Source organism: Mya arenaria, chromosome 16 (assembly GCF_026914265.1).
Source record: "Mya arenaria isolate MELC-2E11 chromosome 16, ASM2691426v1".
In the NCBI taxonomy this organism is placed as follows: domain Eukaryota; kingdom Metazoa; phylum Mollusca; class Bivalvia; order Myida; family Myidae; genus Mya; species Mya arenaria.
The window spans coordinates 35,935,288-35,956,507 of NC_069137.1; the positions used below are offsets into that span (position 1 = coordinate 35,935,288).

The window sequence follows — 21,220 nt, forward strand, 5'->3', positions numbered from 1 at the left end:
AACAAAGTTTGAATAAGGTTTTAAGTTACATAAATGTTAGTTTTATTTATTTTTTATTTAGTTTCATTGCATTTGTTTAGTTATTTTGATAAGCTCCTCTATCCAATGTTTGCACGGGTTAACTTGATCTCTTCCATGTCTTTAATATTGTTTAAGATGTGAAATTTGATTGATTGAAATGCTATATTTATTAATTCTTGTTCACCCTGCTTACACTGAGCGAGACATAGATGTCATAATGTCTGTTCCATGTATGTCCATGCATGCGTCGGTCCTTCATTCAGTCCGGACTGTACTTTATTCAAGCTGTATCTTGATGATGCATTAGGATTTTCAAAAAAATGCCATGATGGTTCACCTTGATGAGGTGGAGTGTAGGGCACAAGACCCGGGTCTGTACATCAAAGGTTAAGGTTAGAGGTCAAAGGTTAAAATGATCCTTGTCCAGGCTGTATCTGGATCATGCATTGTAGGATTTCCAAAAAACTTGCCATAAATGTTCACCATGAGGAGATGGCATGTCCCCAAGAACCTAGTTCAGTACCTCACAGGTCAAAGTCAAGGTTAAAGGTTGAGATGATCCTTGTCCAGGCTTTATCTTGACCATGCATGGTAAGATTTCCAAAAAACTTGCCATGAAGGTTCACCATGATGAGGTGGTGTGTCACCAACAAGACCAAGGACTGAATCTCAAAGATCCAGGTCACACTTAGAGGTTAGATGACAAAATGAGTACTGGTGATAGGACTTGTCTGGACTGAGCCTTATCAGAGCTGTATCTTTACCATGCATTATAGGTTTTTGAAAAAACTTGCCTTAGAGGTTCACCATGCTGAGGCATAGTTTTGCAGGTATACATATTGTTCCTCTCCATGTTATTCTGTCTTGCCATTGCATGGAAGAGTATTATGTCTGTGCCAAAGGCTCTTTAAACAGGCTTGACATGTCGCCATTTGGTGTCTAGTTTTCAATTAAATGTTGAATAACCTGGAAAACTCAGAAACATAATAAAAAAAACACAGCATTGAGGGACTTTTGTCTGCCTATGCAAAAATTAGTTGGGGGAGTTTTGTTTGGTTTAATCCCTTAAATTTGAGACAAATAACAACGTATTGCACTATGATTTCTTTCATATTTTTCAGGTCGTTGAAAGCGAATCATTCCGAAAAATCAGTGGAAATGAAGGCGATTTTCAAATCTTAAAACAATTGTTTGAACCACTCAAGGAAAAAACTGATATTGAAGACACCATCAAAGAAATGATAATTAAAGAAAACATGGAACAGGCTGTTAAATCTATTGAATTCTCTGATGTTGCCGAATCTGACACTGTTGAAAATGATGCAGAAATTAGTAAAAAAACTGATATGGAAAATAAGATAAATGAAGTGGAAAATGAGGATGATGATAATGGTAATCAACTTGGTTCGAGAGATGATGAAATGGAGGAAAAAAATGATGGAATCAGTGCCACTCTAGAAGAAATAACAGAAGATGAAGAAAGTGGAGGTGGAATGAATGATGAAGTGAATGCACTGGACAGTGAGTTTAAAACAGATGTTGGAGGCTTTGCCAAAACGGAAATTTTTGTACAAGAAGCAACTGATTCTGATGATAGTTTTCCAGAGATGGTTACTACAAGTATTCAGACTGATCCAACATGTGATGGTGTGCATAAATCAGGTGGTAGTGAGTCTAAATCAATTTCTGAAAATGTCAGTGATTCAATTGAAGATATAGAACTTAAGTCAGAAGAGATAGCTGAGGATGTAGAATTAAGATTGGAAGATGAACTTGAAGAAACACAAAATGTGGATGTCAACCCAATATCAGTTTCTGAAAAAGGCATAGATGTTAATGAAGATGTAGCTTTAAAATCAGAAAAGATAGATGAGGATGGTGATTTAAAATTGGAAGACAAAATTGAAGAAACACCAAATGCTGATAGTGATTTTAAATCTGTTTTTGAAAAAGTCGATGTTACTGAAAATGTGGAATATAAATCAGCAGAAATAGCTGAAGAATCCGACAAAGATTTTGATTTAGAGTCTGAAAATGATTTAGAAGTATCAGATAATAAAGATGAAGACACTAATAAGGTTCAAATGCTAATTGATTTCAATGCAAATGATGAAATGGGAGCAGTTGTGCCAAATGAGTATGAAGACAAGAACTATTCAAGGGCAAACATTCTTGTGCAGCAGGCTACTTATTCGTTAGAAGAACTTGGTGATTTTCTTGAAAACACTGAAAAACAGCTTGATCTTAAACTAGACAAAACAGACAATGCATTATCTTGTGACTCTTCACCTGAAGAGAGTGCTGACAATTATAGCAAGTTACTTGGAGCAGAGGTTACAAATGCAAAAGAAAACGTCATAGAATCAGGAACAGATTTGCTTGACTTCGGTTTGCCAGCATCTGAACATGCTCAAGAAGGTAGAATGAGCACTGATGGAGACAAATATGATACTGGTCTCACTGCTTCTATATTTGGAACATTGCAAGAGGATAATGTGCCTGAGAGTGATGTTAAAGCAGACACTGAAGAGTGCAAATTTGATCAAAAACTGGCTGGTGACGTTTGCATGAGGGTAGACCCAAACTATGTTCAAAGTAAAGAGGAAAATACTGTAACGGATGGTTTGGTTGATTTATCTGAACTCAACATTGAAAAGGACTCAGAAAGTATGAATGAGGAAGATGATGCTGAAGAGTCTGTGGAATCCAGTGTAAATCATATAGAGTATAATGAAAATGTACAAAGCACTAAAAATGATGTGGGGAGTATTAATACTGTAGATGATGAAACAGATATCAATACCATTGGCTATAACAACGACACTGGGATTACTGAAAATGCAGATGATGAAACAAATGCCTTATGGCAGATTGGCAATAGCTTTGGTAACAAAATAAAAGACAATGTGGAAGAGGGTTCTGAAGAAACAAATCTAATAGACACTAAACCAATTGGCACTAAAAATGATGGAGAAAATATTACCAATGCAGATGTATTATTGGATGTTGACAATGACATGGATGTTCACAGAGAGCAAACAGAAGACAATACTGCTGTATCAAATCTAGTAGAAAACCAATCACAATATATAGCAACTGAAGATACACTGAGTGAAAGAAATAGCATAAGCCCTGATCCAAGCAGCTATTTTGGCTCAACCTCAGAGAGTGATACATCAGAATTAGTAACTGTTAGAGAAAATGTTGAAAATTTGACAGCAATTATCCCAGCTGAATCAGGAAAACCGAAGCAAAGCCTAAACTTGATTGAAACTTCTAATAGTTATGACAATCTTGGATTTAATGAAACTGATGATAATGAAAATCTTGATGATGGTACAGAACTGAGATTGGTGAATTCAGGGGCTATATCAACTTCCGAACTTGATGTGTTTTTAAAGAGTTCAGGGGATGACAATGATGCACTGAATGTGTTGTCCACATTAGAAGCAGACAATGGTAAACCAAAGGAAGTGATAACTGATAATACTCTAGATGCAGTCAACAATTTCAACAGTGGTGCTAGTAACGCTTTGGATGATATGTTTGGTTTTGGCAATAGCGAAGAAATTATACAAAGTAATCAGCTGAAGCATGACGGGAGGCTGGAGACTGATGTAGCAAGCAATAGTGAAGGAATAGTTCAAACATCAGGTACTGATAACAACATAATTATCATTGATGGCCTTATGACAGAAAGTGCACAGACAGTCCAAAGTGAGTCTTCAGTAGAAACTCCCAATGAAGATCATGGTAGTGGATATTATGAAGTAAACGAAGAAAGTGAACAGATAGATGATGGAACTCAATGTATGACAAGTTCAGCATATGAGACAAACTTCAGAGAAAATGAAACTGGATTTTATGAAATCAACTATGAAAATGGTGGTGATTTTCCACCAACTGTACAGACAATTGATGACTTTGCAGGCCAGAAAACAGTTGAAATTATATCAGAAATTGTACCTGCTGACTTAATGAATGCTAGCACAGCTACAATTGGAACTGTTTCTTCAGTAGAGACTCCGGATGAAGACTATACGAAAGGTTTCTATGATTTTGAAAATGATGAAAATGATGGGTTTGATGAAAATGATAAATCTTTTGATTTTAAAAAGGTAACATTGAAGACTGGCCCAGGGATGCCCCAGATAAGTATTGATCTGGCCTCAAGTGTTGAAAACAGCAGCATTTCTAATGAAAGTGAACAAGATGGTTTCTATGAAGTAGAAGCTGAATACATGAGTGGAGTTACAACTGAAGATGATAGGCTTGCTGATGATGAAGCTGAATATGATAATAAAGAGAACGTTGAGCCTGATAATACAAAAGGAACAGGTGAATCAAGAAGCTCAGTAAACTCAACGGGATTTTCAGTTAATAGCGATGACATGGATATATCTAATGTTGGAGCAGGAGGAATTGACAATGAAATTGATAGAGTGACTGATATTGCAAGAAAAAGAGCTGGAATGTTTCAAGCACTAGATGCAGAGATTCAGGGAACGGTTCTTCAAAATATAGAGAAAGGCAATGCTTTCTCCCCAATAGAAAGTCCTAGTGAAGAAGTGTTTGATATTGGATATGAGATTAACCCAATGATTCCAGATGTGAAACCTGAATCTGGTTATGAGGAAGATGATGAGGATGATGATGAAGATAAAAGGATGATAATGCCTAAACCTTTCGTGAGGTTTGCTGATGATGAAAGGGGTATTAATGAGTTAAATCATGAAGCCTTAGAAGGTATAGCAGATGATTTGGTCAGTGTTGCATTTCGTGATGCTTTAGGGGAATTCAAATCTGCTGAACCAGTGGAAGAACTGAGTGTTGAAAGGAATGATAAGAGCACAGAAAATGTTGAAGAACAGATTAATAAGGTGGCAGATACTATGGTAAATGAAGCAATAGCAAGTGCAACTGAAATTTATCTTGAGATGAAGCAAACTGAACAGATTGAAGAAGAAATTACTGATGCAATGAATGATATTGTTCCAACGCTAGAAGATGAATCCAGCGACTCTGACGCAAGCTCTACAACAACTGAGGGTAGCTATAGGATAAATATATCTGAAGATATATCTCCTGTTCTTTCCCCTGACAAAGATGTGACAGAAACAACTGAAGCAGAAACTACTGGTTTGATTGATATTCCTTCCCCGGATGAATTGACATCGCCGTGTGATGAAACATCAATGGAAGAAAGTAGTTCAGTGCAAGAGCATGTAGATGGTGCTATTGAACCTGGGATAAAGAAAATACCAAGAGATGGTTCTTACAGGTCATTTTCCTTTCCAGAATATGAAGAAACTGACAGGCCAGAGAGTGTAAACACTGTTGAAATTAAGAAATCTGAAACTGAAAAGACTCCAAGTTCATTGCTTATAAGACAAGAAACTGTTGTACCTGACATTGTAATTAGTACTGAGGAGTCACCAGATTATGATGTAGAAGATATAACTGATTATGGTGCTGATTTTAGCATGACTGAAAATATTGGTGATGATAATGCTGATGTACTTGAACCTGATGATGCTGAACTTCAAAATGAACTGGTTGATGAGATTGTTGAAGATCTGAATGCTGAAAGTTTAGACACGGTTAACTTTAGTGTGACTGAAGGTGCGGCAGATAATGGTGACATTCTTGAACCGGACAATGTTGAAACCAAAGATGAACTGGATAATGAAATAGGTAAAGATGTAAATGCTAAAAACGTAGACATAGTTTACCCAAACCTGACTGAGAAAGTTGTTGATAGTGATAACATCCTTCAATCAGACAATGTTGAAATTAAAGATGAAATAGTAAATGAGATATTGAAAGATTTAAATGCTGAAAAAGGAGATATAGTTGACTTAAGTATAACTAAGAATGAGGAAGATAATGATGACTTACTTGAATCTGATGATGTTGAAAATAAGGATGAAATAGTTGATGAAGATTTAAATGCTGAAAATGTAGACACAACAGAATTTAGTTTGACTGGAAATATTGGTGAAGGTAATGAAGACACACTGGAAACTGAAAATGTTGATAATAAAGATAGAAAAGTTGATGAAATGGTTAAAGAATTCATTGCTGAGAATGTAGAAACAGCTCCGTTTAGGTTGACTGAAAATGGTGAAGAGTATGATGACAAACTTGATCCTGATGATTTTGAAATTAAAGATGAAATAGTTGATAAAGATGTAATTGAAGATTTGAATTCTGAAACTGTAGACATTGTTGATGTCAATCAAATTGAAGAAACTGATTCTAAAGAAAAAGATGAATTGGAGGACCGAGGGATGGCTGAGAATGTGTATGATGGAAATGACATAATACAATCAGGCAATGCTCAAATTAAAGATGAAATAGGAAATGAAATCATGCAAGATTTGACTGCTAAAAATGTAGACACAACTCCCTTTAGTATGACTGAAAATATCAAAGATAATGATGACACACTTGAACCTGATGATGTTGAAATTAAAGATGAAATTGTTGATAAAGATGTAAATGAAGATTTTAATGCTGAAACTGTAGACATTGTTGAAGTCAATAAAGATGAAGAAAATGATTCTAAAGAAAAAGATGTATTGGAGGACAGGGGGATGACAGAGAATGTGTATGATGGTAATGACATAATACAATCGGGCAATGTTGAAATTAAAGATGAAATGGTAAATGAAATCATACAAGATTTGACAGAAGAAGAAAATGTAGACACAGCTGACTTCAGTATTACTGAAAATGCAGAAGATAATGATGGCTTTCTTAAATTGGATGATGGTGAAATTAACAATGAAATAGTTGGTGAAGATTTTAACACTGAAAATGTAGACACAGCTGACTTAAATTTGACTGGAAATATTGGTGAAGGTAATGATGACAAACTGGAAACTGGAAATGTTGATAATAAAGATGAAACAGTTAATGAAATGGTTAAAGAATTAAAAGCTGAGAATGTAGACACAGCTCCTTTTAGGTTGCCTGAAAATGCCGAAGATTATGATCACAAAGTTGAACCTGATGATGTCGATATTAAAGATGAAATAGTTGATAAAAGTTTGATTGAAGATTTGAATGCTGAAACTGTAGACAGGGTTAAAGTCAATCAAATCGAAGAAACCAAATCTAAAGAAAAAGATGAATTGGAGGAGATGAAATTACTAGATGTCAAGGAAGATTCAGAACATGTAGAATCAGTTGACGAGGATCAGAATAAAGTTATTGCTGAAGAACATATTACAGCTCTGTCAGATAATACAGAACTGAGTAATACAAACATTGAGAGTGAAATTGGCATGTTTGAACATGAACCTGAGGTCTACAATCCACAAACAAGTGATGAAGAAAACACCAGTATTTCAATAGATAATCCTGATTCTTCAGAAATTACAAGTGAAACTTACACAAGTGAGAAAGAAAGTGACATGATAACTGAAACAGAATCAGAACTTATTATTTCTGAGTTAAGCAATAATACAGAAACTGACAGTAAACAAAGACAACCAAATCTAGATTTAAGTAAAAATCTTGAAACTACAAATGAAACTTCAGAAGTTGTAACAGAACAGAATAAATACAAACCTTTGATAAAAGACAATTCTGAAGATGGTGTATCTGACACTGGTGCTAGACCGAAGACTAAAAGTCAGGAATACTTTACAAGGAAGGAAATATTCTACACGTCGGCTGGGCGAATGAGTATCTCGATTGACAGTGTGATGGATCCACCGACAGATAGCGACGAGGCATATGCTGGTGGAGGACATGACATCATACATGAGGAGGGGAAACAGGTGAGTGAGATAAGATTAGTTTGTTTTAGTCTTTTAAGATCAGATTTTTTTTCAGTATAATAACACTATTATTAATTTGATAAGACAAGATCATATAATATGTTCATTTGAGTCTGATAAGAAAAGATCTGGAGTCTTTAATAAGATGAATTGAATTTTGAGTCGGAATGAGATAAGTTTTATTTTTAGTCGGATCAGATAAGTTAAGATACCACTATTTGAGTAGGATGAGGTAAGATATTGTTATATTTTAAGCGGGCAAGACCAGTGGTCGAAATTAGCACAAGCTCCGTTCTGGTAAATAATTTCCAGGCTTGCTTTCATTCTCAATTTAATATAGCAGGGCTTGTTGACAAAATTTGATGGCAAGCACAAGTACATAATGTATACGTAGGATTCAGGCATGTTCATCCAAAAGTCTAAAAGCCAATGACTGCAAGGCATTTAACAATAAAGCTCTGTTGAGCTTTTTAATCAGCTTTAAATCATGGGATAGATATAATGTTGTGAAATGTGTGATGTGGTATGTATTAGATAGGCGCTAAGATTTATTTCAGTGTGTATGTATGTATGAGTTTGATTGTTTACTCTGTTTGGTTTTTCAATTGAGATGAGTGTTAAGTATATAAGTGGATTTACTTACAATGATGGTGGGTGTTTGAGGGCTTTAAGTGGACACAATAAATAGTATCTGTAGAGTTTTGTTTCGTAAACAAAGTGATAAGTATGTAGATTTTCCGGACAAGAGAGCACTTGTGATATATATCCAGAATTGTCCGACTTTGTGGTCAAATCAGATTATCACAAGATCCAGTTTTAAAATAAGTATTTCCATTGTTTCATTGCAACAGGCATCTGAGGTACCCAAAATATTGGCCCGTTCTGGGAGCGCAATATTTCATGCAGATGAAATGCTCACTAGACTTGGAACTGCCACTTTGGACCAATTAAAATGTTTGAGAGAAAATAGATCGCAGGTAGAGTTTGGAATGGGTGGAACAATAGGGTTGTAGTTTATTCCTATTGGGCAGTGGTTCTAGTGTAGTGGATGCATTTCTCCCGGCCATAATACCACTTGGGAAAAGATTTTAAGGATTTTTTGTCCTTTCTGTCATGTTATTTAAAGCTGCACCCTCACAGATTTACCGTTTTTACAACTTTTTTATTTTTTGTCTTGGAAAGAGCAAATTTTTGCGTAAATATCTGTAAACCAATGATATAAGATTGCTGACAAAACATCAGATCATAGATTTTCATATTTCCGTTCGATAATTAACGTTTTATTGCTTAAAAGCATAAAACATCATTGTTTGAACTTAAATTAAAAATCTGCGATCTATTTTTTGTCAGCAGTCTTATATAACTGGTTTCCATGGATTTTTGCAAAAATTAGCTCGTTCCAAGACAAAAAATAAAAAAGTTGTCAAAACATTCAATCTGTGAGAGTGCAGCTTTAATACTTAATTTTGACTTCTAATACTAACTCCAGAGTTATTTATATCGCATGGTTCCAGGGCTGGTATACATATAAACATCTAAAGTCATTTCCTACAATAAATAATTTTCCTAAGTTTAAAGAAACTCACTGGTCATTTGATATAAAAACTGAAATTCTTCATTTTTATTGATTGTGTTGAATTAATACATATATACTTTTATGTTAAAAACACTTATTCTTTTCTTTTGAGTTGACTATGAAAATCGTAGGCAATCAACTTAAGTTAAGAAATGACTTAAAATGTTTTATGATTACAGGCCCAGCTGTATCGGATACTAACAAGTTCAGATATACAATCTTAGGCCTTAAAAAAATTATGTCCGTTTCGGGTAACCCGACCCTACCTATAAAAATGCACCGACCCTAACTATTTTTTTTCCATTTCTGAGCAAAAAAAAATATTCGTTAGCGAATAGAGAGTAACGAAGGGCGGATAAATGCAGATTTTAATCAGAATTATTTTTTATATGATAAAACAAAGTCAGGCAATGACAGTAATGTAGGAAAGACTGCCTGGTGTGCAAGAAAACACTCTGAACTTACGACAGATTGTGAAAAAAAATATAAAAAAAATCCCTACCTACCCTACCTAGAAATTTTGGGAAGGTTACCCTAAACAAACAATTTTATTTTTTTGGTCTTATCTTTAATTGTTGGATTTTTTTTTTTCTAATTTTCAAGTTCATGATTTGATATCTTATATTCAGAACATATTGCATGGCATGAATTGCTCAGAACCTTGTTAAATTGAACCACACCGTTGTTAACTTTTAAACATGATATATTTGTGATGTGCTCACATATTTTAATATAAATAAGTACAGCTGAAACAGTTGTCTGAAATTTTGTTAGGAAAACAGCAGATCACAAGTGTATCCATTAAACTTCCAGAGCAGTAACAATTTGAAAGTTAACAATGATGACGATAACAGCATTGTTAACTTAAGTAAAGTTCTTAACTTGAAGATGACGCGAACATGACATTCTTACTGATATCATTTCAGTACATCTCCAAATGTGTTCATGGAGTTTAAGTTGAATGTGACACATATGTGACTCAATGAAGAGTACATATTGTACACTAATCACCCTTATTGAGCACATGTTGTACATATTTGCAATGCTCCATTAGAATATTGAATATTGACTTTTCTATGTGTATATAAAATGCATATCTCCTACAAGGAGGAAATAAAGATATTGAATTGAATTGAATTGAATTAAATCAGCCGACTGTATAAAATATAAATGATTAACAAGGGCTGAGCGAGTGAATGTTTTATACAATATGTTATAACTGACTTAGATTATAACTGACAATAATTTTATGATTTGTGAAACCCGAAAAACTCAAATTTTATTACTGCAATTCTTAACAATTAAGTTTAATCAACATCAAAGGCTGATAGGAGATTTCATTGGTTATAGAAATGTAGGTTTTAATAAAGTATGAATTTGGTGTAAAAATATTAAAGGAATTTTATTGAAATCATTTAATTTTAATGATAATTTTAAAGATTGGTTTCATATATTTGTCACTCGAGTGGTGGCAGGAAACTTACTGGAGATAGAAGTTTTGTGTAGATTTCATTGAGGAACTTCTTTTGTACAGTGTTAGCTTTTGTGTTATGTAACCAATTAAATAATTATTTTATAAATTTTACTAAGAAGGAGATAAAGAATGCTTATTTATTTTAAACATAATTATTTTACAAAGATTTTGAAACACGTTATTGCAGTATTATATTAATCACCCTCGTCGACACAATTTTATGCAAGAGGGTGGTCTTGTTATGTGGGAGAACCCGGAGAAAACCCACTTGTCCGGCATGGGGACCACAAACCAGACTCACATGCACCCAAGGCAGGAATCGAACCCGCGTGGCTTAGGTGAGAAGCGAGTGTGCTAACTGAACAACAAATATGTGTATTTAACGCCGCATATGGGTTACTATATTTTGTGACAAACAAGACATCCACTAACAGTTGTTTTCCATCCAGGTAAAAAGTAGTAAATCTAATTAAATATTCTTCATAAGAGCTTTTTGTATGATTTTTACAGTTATCCTTTGAAATCAAGCGTGGTGATCTTAATTTTAACTTGTTGGTTTTTTGAAGAAGAAAAAATTGATGTCATTCACTAAGAGTCTTGGCATCATCATTGTTGTGTACAAACATTAACCTAACAGCCATAAATAGATATTCAAATAAAGCATGGTACCAGTCACATGTTGCTAGAGACAATACACACAAGTACAGCAAGGCCCATCACTCTGGCTCTAATATTCATTGAAGTCATGCCCCTTTTGACAGACAAGCATTTGCATGTGCTACTCCGCACTTTTGTTGCTAATGTTACTGTATTAAAGGAATTTTAAAAGGAAATTATACAGAACACAATTTGATAAATATGCATGAATAAATATTTTATCTAACCACTTTTGCAATACAAAATATCATGTTAAACGAATAAGGACATATGTGAAATAGCACAATAAAATAATGCTCAAGAGTATTAATGCAAGAAATTTTTCCAGTTATACTTAACAAGAGTTTGTTCCCTTACTGTTTTATAAATTTAAGCTCATGTATAATATTAAGTTTTCATGGTTTTCTTTTCTGCTGTTGTGATAATGATGAAGATGGTGATGGTGATGATGGTGATGCGAAAGAGGAGGAGGTAATGATTCAATTATGATTCAATGGTGATGATGATGGTGATGGTGATGGTGATGGTGATGATGCTGATGCTGATGATAATGATTCAATGATGGTGATGAGGAGGAGGAGGAGGAGGTAATGATTCGATGATGGTGATGATGATGAGGAGGAGGTAATGATTCGATGATAGTGATGATGATGATGAGGAGGAGGAGGAGGAGGAGGAGGAGGTAATGATTTGATGATAATGGTGATGATGATGATGATGAGGAGGAGGTATGATTCGATGTTGGTGATGATGATGAGGAGGAGGTAATGATTCGATGATGTTGATGATGATGAGGAGGAGGAGGAGGTAATGATTCGATGATAGTGATGAGGAGGAGGAGGAGGAGGTAATGATTCGATGATAGTGATGATGATGATGAGGAGGAGGAGGAGGTAATGATTCGATGATAGTGATGATGATGATGATGAGGAAGAGGAGGTAATGATTCGATGATAGTGATGATGATGATGATGATGATGATGATGATGATGATGATGATGATGAGGAGGAGGAGGAGGAGGAGGAGGAGGTAATGATTTGATGATAATGATGAGGAGGAGGAGGAGGTAATGAATTGATGATAGTGATGATGATGATGATGATGAGGAGGAGGTAATGATTCAATGATGGTGATGATGATGATGAGGTGGAGGAGGTAATGAATTGATGATAGTGATGATGATGATGATGATGATGATGATGATGATGATGAGGAGGAGGAGGAGGAGGAGGAGGTAATGATTTGATGATAATGATGAGGAGGAGGAGGAGGTAATGAATTGATGATAGTGATGATGATGATGATGATGAGGAGGAGGTAATGATTCAATGATGGTGATGATGATGATGAGGAGGAGGAGGTAATGAATTGATGATAGTGATGATGATGATGATGATGAGGAGGAGGGGGTAATGATTCCATAGTGATAATGATGATGATGATGACGATGATAATGATGATGATGATTATGATGATGATGATGATTGTGTCATGATGATGATGATATGATGATAAAGAAGGTGATGGTGATGATGATGATGAGGAGGTTGATGGGAAGTAGGAGGAGGAAAAGGAGGACAGTGATGGTGATGGTGAAGATGATGATGTGATGGAGATGATGATGATGATGATGATGATGATGATGATGATGATGATGATGATGATGATGATGATGATGATGATGATGATGGTGGGGTTGGTGAAGATGATGATGATGTGATGGAGATGATGATGATGATGATGATGATGATGATGATGATGATGATGATGATGATGATGATGATGATGATGATGGAGATGATGATGATGATGATGATGATGATGATGATGATGATGTAGTTGGTGAAGATGATGATGGTGAGATGGTGATGATGACTAGATGATCATGATCATGATGCAAGCGTTGATGGTGCTGATGATTCACACTTTTTTTGAAACTATTGATAATGGAGAGGTTTTATTATTGAAACTTATAATGTGTTTTATGGTCACTGTGGTGATTACTTTGAAAAGTGTGTCTGGTGCTACAGTTCATTTTGACTTAAGTGTTTGTTTATGATGCAAAATATCCATTACATCTTTATAACCATTTCCTTCCCATACAAAATGGGATACTCCTCTCAGACTGATAGATTGTTAATGTTACTGTAATATTCCCAGACAAATCTATTTATCTTTAGTTTCATATTCCCACTGCATGAGCGCAGAACGTGACCTGCATCAACTATTGTTTGGCTTTTTTGGAACATGGTAAAAAAAAGTCACTGAAATTTGAACAAATCAAATGAATTTTTTTAAAAACAATAAATCTACACTACTCCAATACTGGTTTGAAATTCAAAATGAGAATGTAGGGAGTATTTTTCTGTGGCCTAACTGTAGTATATTTCTAGACAAAATAATAAATGCATGAGTTTGGCTTCATACCAACAACCAAGGAAATTCCTGCACTGAGGTTTTATGTTATGCTTACAGATAAGAACCCTATCTTTTCTTGGATAGGTAAAGTATTTTCTCTTTTCCATTTTGGTTCTGTATTGCGTACCTAGATAGATTTTTGGATTACAATCAGTAAGTGTTTTTATGTTCTATGACTTTTTCTTCATGGATTGGGAAACGTTTACTGGAGATTTTAAGTGATTGAACAGGAGTATTTGATGTTACTGTGATAGGTTTATCAGATGTTTGGTGCGATTTTCTTATTGGAATGATTTTCCGGGGGATTTTCTAGTGTTTTTGTTGTGTTTTTAGTGTGAGGCAGTTCTATGATATCAATGTTGTGTTGTGGAATTAATTATTTTCTGTGTTTGTTCTTATAGTGTGTTTTGTAAAAAAAAGTGTTGATTATGGTTAAGGTAAAATGTTACAAGTTGGACAATTTGTAAAGTCGCTTTCCGAGTCGTTAAATCTGTTGAAGCATTCAAACATTATTACACAGTCACGATTTGATTAAATATTTTGTGAAAGTAACATGATATAACTGTAAAACTGTTGGAAATGATTATTAGGATAAAAATATGATTGCGAAACACTTCATGTATGAGAACTTGTATGTATAGTGGCTTGTAATACGTATGTGTAAAAGTTTGGGTTGAATTTAAAAATTGTTTTGCGAAATTTCAGTGTAAACTTGTATTTCTGGGCTCGCTGATTTTTGCATAAATCTGAATTTTTCCTCATGCTTTTTTTTACATGGTATTTGAAACTTGTACAATATGCATATACTTGGATAACATAGTGCTCAAAAAGTAGTCTGCACGTCAACGTTCCCATACAAGTAGTGTTTTTTTCGCATCGTCTCTATTGTTTAATATTTTCTGTGAGGCAAATTAAACAACAAATGCGCAATAGCTAAATACATTATAAGAACCATAAGTGGAAACAGGAAGTCTTTAAAATACACATAATAATATTTTTAAACTCTCACGCTCAAAATCAAAGTATGAAATGTTTGTTACAAGAAAAAGACAATAATGCTAAGTGACTCAGATGTATTATTATGCCAGACCAAACAAACAACTACTTTATCAATAGCAGCGTGTGTTAAACTAACCATGAAATGAGTCTGGGAGTTTTTCAACAGTAGCACCCTGGTTCTGCTGACAAAGCTGAACTAAAAGCTAAATTAAGTTTGTTTACAAAGATTTTGCGGGGGAATATTGTGAAATGCATTATTACCCTGTGAAAGAGGTTCATGAAGGTCATGAACTATAGTTCATGAATTTGAAGAAATTCATGAACTTGTTCATGAATATGAAATTCATGAACTCCAAGACAAAATTTATGAACTTAAAATTCATGAATGCCTAAGTTCATGAATAGTATGGCAGTTCATTAACTTTAATGGCAGTTCATGAACCTCTAAGTGCAGTTCATGACCTTTAAAACTGGAATTCATTTAGTAACTTGGGGTTCAATATTAAGTCATTTAAATTTATAACTTATAAATTTAAGCTTTATTGAATTCATACAAGTTACATTGAAACTTAATTTATTTTAATATGCATATATATAAGTTTATATATATAGTTAATATAGTTCAAAAGTATAAACAATATAAAACCTTGTATTACATCCTTATATGCTGTTCATTCAAAAACATGAAAACTATTTATGAGACAGGCTGTTCATAAAATTATATTTCCTATAATATGTGAAAAAATATAAGGGGCCATTTCAAGCATACACTGAATTTTGTCAATAATAGTTTAGCAAAAATCAGATTATGTCTAATCAAATCTGTTCATCACAAGTGTTTTGTTTCTAATGCTACTTTAATTTTCTGAAATTTGATCTAGTAATCTTGGTCCATTATTAAACCATGAGGAATTTCGCAAGAAAATGAGGGTCATTAAACGGTTCTTCTGAATTTGTAATGAAACCACATCAGGTTTTTGGACTAATCTAAAGTTAATCTCAAGTTAATTGTACTCTTGTGTGTTCTGAATTACACAAGATCTGAAGAATGGTTTGGATAATTATGGAAGAAGTAAATCAAGAAGCAAGAATTGAACAGTCTTTGGACTGTTGGTTGCCAAAACCCCATTTTTTACTTTGGAACTTAAACATGTACCCTGGGTGCATGGGCACCCAAATTCAACCCAACAGCTCATACTTTGGAACTTCTCTTGGGAGTATATAAGACTGACACCCGAATTCAACCTCAGCTAATACTTCAGTACTTAAGAAATACTCTTTGGTGCAGGACAGGCACCCGAATTCAACCTCAGTTTATACTTCAGAAGTCCTCTTTGGTGCAGGACAGGCACCCAAATTCAACCTCAGTTTATACTTCAGAAGTACTCTTTGGTGCAGGACAGGCACCCGAATTCAACCTCAGTTTATACTTCAGAAGTACTCTTTGGTGCAGGACAGGCACCCGAATTCAACCTCAGTTTATACTTCAGAAATACTGTTTGGTGCAAGACAGTCACCCTAATTCAACCATAGCTTATACTTCAGAAGTACTCCTTGGTGCAGGACAGACACCCAAATTCAACCATAGCTTATACTTCAGAAGTACTCTGGTGCAGGACAGGCACCCGAATTCAACCTGAGCTTATACTTCAGAAGTACTCTTTGGTGCAGGACAGGCACCCGAATTCAACCTGAGCTTATACTTCAGAAGTACTCTGGTGCAGGACAGACACCCAAATTCAACCTTAGGTTATACTTCAGAAGTACTCTTTGGTGCAGGACAGGCACCCGAATTCAACCTTAGGTTATACTTCAGAAGTACTCTGGTGCAGGACAGACACCCAAATTCAACCTTAGGTTATACTTCAGAAGTACTCTTTGGTGCAGGACAGGCACCCGAATTCAACCTTAGGTTATACTTCAGAAGTACTCTTTGGTGCAGGACAGGCACCCAAATTCAACCTTAGGTTATACTTCAGAAGTACTCTTTGGTGCAGGACAGGCACCCAAATTCAACCTGAGCTTATACTTCAGAAGTACTCTTTGGTGCAGGACAGGCACCCGAATTCAACCTGAGCTTATACTTCAGAAGTACTCTGGTGCAGGACAGACACCCAAATTCAACCTTAGGTTATACTTCAGAAGTACTCTTTGGTGCAGGACAGGCACCCGAATTCAACCTTAGGTTATACTTCAGAAGTACTCTGGTGCAGGACAGACACCCAAATTCAACCTTAGGTTTCACTTCAGAAGTACTCTTTGGTGCAGGACAGGCACCCAAATTCAACCTTAGGTTATACTTCAGAAGTACTCTTTGGTGCAGGACAGGCACCCAAATTCAACCTCAGCTAATACTTTGGAAAAACTGTTTGGTGCAAGACAGACACCTGAAGTCAACATCAGTTCAAACATTGTGAAAGAATCTGTTTTGAAGTGTGAAAAGAGTTATCCCATAATGATAGTCAGAAACACTTGTCTAACATCACATTAACATTATTAGGTCCTGTCACTTTGTCTGGGATTGATGCTTTCCAGACAAAATAAAATCTGATACTGTCAAATTTATGAGGAATTCTGTTCTCTGGTTTTGTTTCTAGACAAATCAATGTTCCAAGGCCATATGCATTTGAAATATTGTTTACTGATATGTCTGTTGTGTTAGGTTTTAATTCTGGACAAATCAGTGTTCCAAATGTGATATGCCTGTTAAATATTGTTTACTAATATGCCTGATGTGGTAGGTCTCATTTCAGGACAAAACATGGTTTCAAATGCAATATGCCTGTTTAATATTGTTTACTCAGATATGTGCGCTGTGTAAGGTTTTATTTTCTAGACAAATCATTGTTCAAAATGTGAAATGCCTTTCAAATAATTTCTTATTTCTGATATTTCACCTGTATAAGGTTTCATTTCTAGACGTGGCTTTTAAACAATGGTTTCTGGAAGTTAAATTATTGTCTGCTTTGTAACTTGGCTTCATTTTGTGACAAATTATTGTTCCAAATGCGATATGCCTTTCAAAATATGTTTACTGATATGTAAGCTGTACATGTAAGGTTCCATTTCTTGACATTTCAATATTACATGATGATATACCTTTCCCGCATTGTTTTCTGACATTTTGGCTGGGTAAGATTCCAGACAAACAGCTAGTATAAAGAAAATGGAATAAATCAGAATTATGCCAACAAAAGACAGGTCTTTATGATTGGTGTATGATTTATTATGATTGTAGCTAAACATTAAACATACTCACTGTTTTGGCAATCAGTAAACGAACCTGATTGTAGCTAACCATTGAACATACTCACTGTTTTGGCAATCAGTAAACAAACCTGATTGTAGCTAACCATTGAACATACTCACTGTTTTGGCAATCAGTAAACAAACCTGATTGTAGCTAACCATTGAACATACTCACTGTTTTGGCAATCAGTAAACAAACCTGATTGTAGCTAAACATTAAACATATTCACTGTTTTGGTAATCAGTAAACAAACTTGATTGTAGCTAAACATTAAACATACTCACTGTTTTGGTAATCAGTAAATAAACCTGATTGTTGCTAAACATTAAACATATTCACTGTTTTGGTAATCAGTAAACAAACCTGATTGTAGCTAAACATTAAACATACTCACTGTTTTGGTAATCAGTAAATAAACCTGATTGTTGCTAAACATTGAACATACTCACTGTTTTGGTAATCAGTAAACAAACCTGATTGTAGCTAACCATTGAACATACTCACTGCTAAACATTGAACATACTCACTGTTTTGGTAATCAGTAAGCAAACTTGATTGTAGCTAAACATTAAACATACTCACTGTTTTGGTAATCAGTAAACAAACTTGATTGTAGCTAAACATTAAACATACTCACTGTTTTGGTAATCAGTAAATAAACCTGATTGTAGCTAAACATTAAACATACTCACTGTTTTGGTAATCAGTAAACAAACTTGATTGTAGCTAAACATTAAACATACTCACTGTTTTGGTAATCAGTAAACAAACCTGATTGTAGCTAACCATTGAACATACTCACTGCTAAACATTGAACATACTCACTGTTTTGGTAATCAGTAAGCAAACTTGATTGTATATAAACATTGAACATACTCACTGTTTTGGTAATCAGTAAGCAAACTTAATTGTATATAAACATTGAACATACTCACTGTTTTGGTAATCAGTAAGCAAACATGATTGTATATAAACATTGAACATACTCACTGTTTTGGTAATCAGTAAATAAACCTGATTGTTGCTAAACATTAAACATACTCACTGTTTTGGTAATCAGTAAATAAACCTGATTGTAGCTAAACATTAAACATACTCACTGTTTTGGTAATCAGTAAATAAACCTGATTGTTGCTAAACATTGAACATACTCACTGTTTTGGTAATCAGTAAACAAACCTGATTGTAGCTAACCATTGAACATACTCACTGCTAAACATTGAACATACTCACTGTTTTGGTAATCAGTAAGCAAACTTGATTGTATATAAACATTGAACATACTCACTGTTTTGGTAATCAGTAAGCAAACTTAATTGTATATAAACATTGAACATACTCACTGTTTTGGTAATCAGTAAGCAAACATGATTGTATATAAACATTGAACATACTCACTGTTTTGGTAATCAGTAAGCAAACTTGATTGTATATAAACATTGAACATACTCACTGTTTTGGTAATCAGTAAACAAACTTGATTGTAGCTAAACATTGAACATACTCACTGTTTTGGTAATCAGTAAACAAACTTGATTGTAGCTAACCATTGAACATACTCACTGTTTTGGTAATCAGTAAACAAACCTGATTATAGCTAAACATTGAACATACTCACTGTTTGGGTAATCAGTAAACAAACTTGATAGTAGCTAAACATTGAACATACTCACTGTTTTGGTAATCAATAAACAAACTTGATTGTAGCTAACCATTGAACATACTCACTGTTTGGGTAATCAGTAAACAAACTTGATAGTAGCTAAACATTGAACATACTCACTGTTTTGGTAATCAGTAAACAAACTTGATTGTAGCTAAACATTGAACATACTCACTGTTTTGGTAATCAATAAACAAACTTGATTATAGCTAAACATTGAACATACTCACTGTTTTGGCCATCAATAAACAAACTTGATAGTAGCTAAACATTGAACATACTCACTGTTTTGGTAATCAGTAAACAAACTTGATTATAGCTAAACATTGAACATACTCACTGTTTTGGTAATCAGTAAACAAACTTGATTATAGCTAACCATTGAACATACTCACTGTTTTGGTAATCAGTAAACAAACTTGATTATAGCTAAACATTGAACATACTCACTGTTTTGGTAATCAGTAAACAAACTTGATTATAGCTAAACATTGAACATACTCACTGTTTTGGCCATCAGTAAACAAACTTGATTATAGCTAAACATTGAACATACTCACTGTTTTGGTAATCAGTAAACAAACTTGATTATAGCTAAACATTGAACATACTCACTGTTTTGGTAATCAGTAAACAAACTTGATTATAGCTAAACATTGAACATACTCACTGTTTTGGTAATCAGTAAACAAACTTGATTGTTGCTAAACATTGAACATACTCACTGTTTTGGTAATCAGTAAACAAACTTGATTATAGCTAAACATTGAACATACTCACTGTTTTGGTAATCAGTAAACAAACTTGATTATAGCTAAACATTGAACATACTCACTGTTTTGGTAATCAGTAAACAAACTTGATTGTTGCTAAACATTGAACATACTCACTGTTTTGGTAATCAGTAAACAAACTTGATTGTAGCTAAACATTGAACATACTCACTGTTTTGGCCATCAGTAAACAAACTTGATAGTAGCTAACCATTGAACATACTCACTGTTTTGGTAATCAGTAAGCAAACCTGATTGTAGCTAACCATTGAACATACTCACTGTTTTGGCAATCAGTAAGCTAACTTGATTGTAGCTAAACATTGAACATACTCACTGTTTTGGTAATCAGTAAGCAAACCTGATTGTAGCTAAACATTGAACATACTCACTGTTTTGGCCATCAGTAAACAAACTTGATTGTAGCTAAACATTGAACATACTCACTGTTTTGGTAATCAGTAAACAAACTTGATTGTAGCTAACCATTGAACATACTCACTGTTTTGGTAATCAGTAAACAAACCTGATTATAGCTAAACATTGAACATACTCACTGTTTGGGTAATCAGTAAACAAACTTGATAGTAGCTAAACATTG

General features: G+C 34.3%; 1 protein-coding gene across 1 annotated transcript in view; it reads left to right on the forward strand.

Annotated features, from left to right (window-relative positions):
- The window catches only part of LOC128221257 (uncharacterized), a 130,944-nt gene that overhangs the window by 81,351 nt on the left and 28,373 nt on the right, over window positions 1-21,220 (forward strand). The window contains exon 11 of the mRNA XM_052929797.1: window positions 1,143-7,808. Coding sequence (XP_052785757.1) covers window positions 1,143-7,808 — 6,666 coding nt within the window. The remainder of the gene's footprint in view (window positions 1-1,142; window positions 7,809-21,220) is intronic.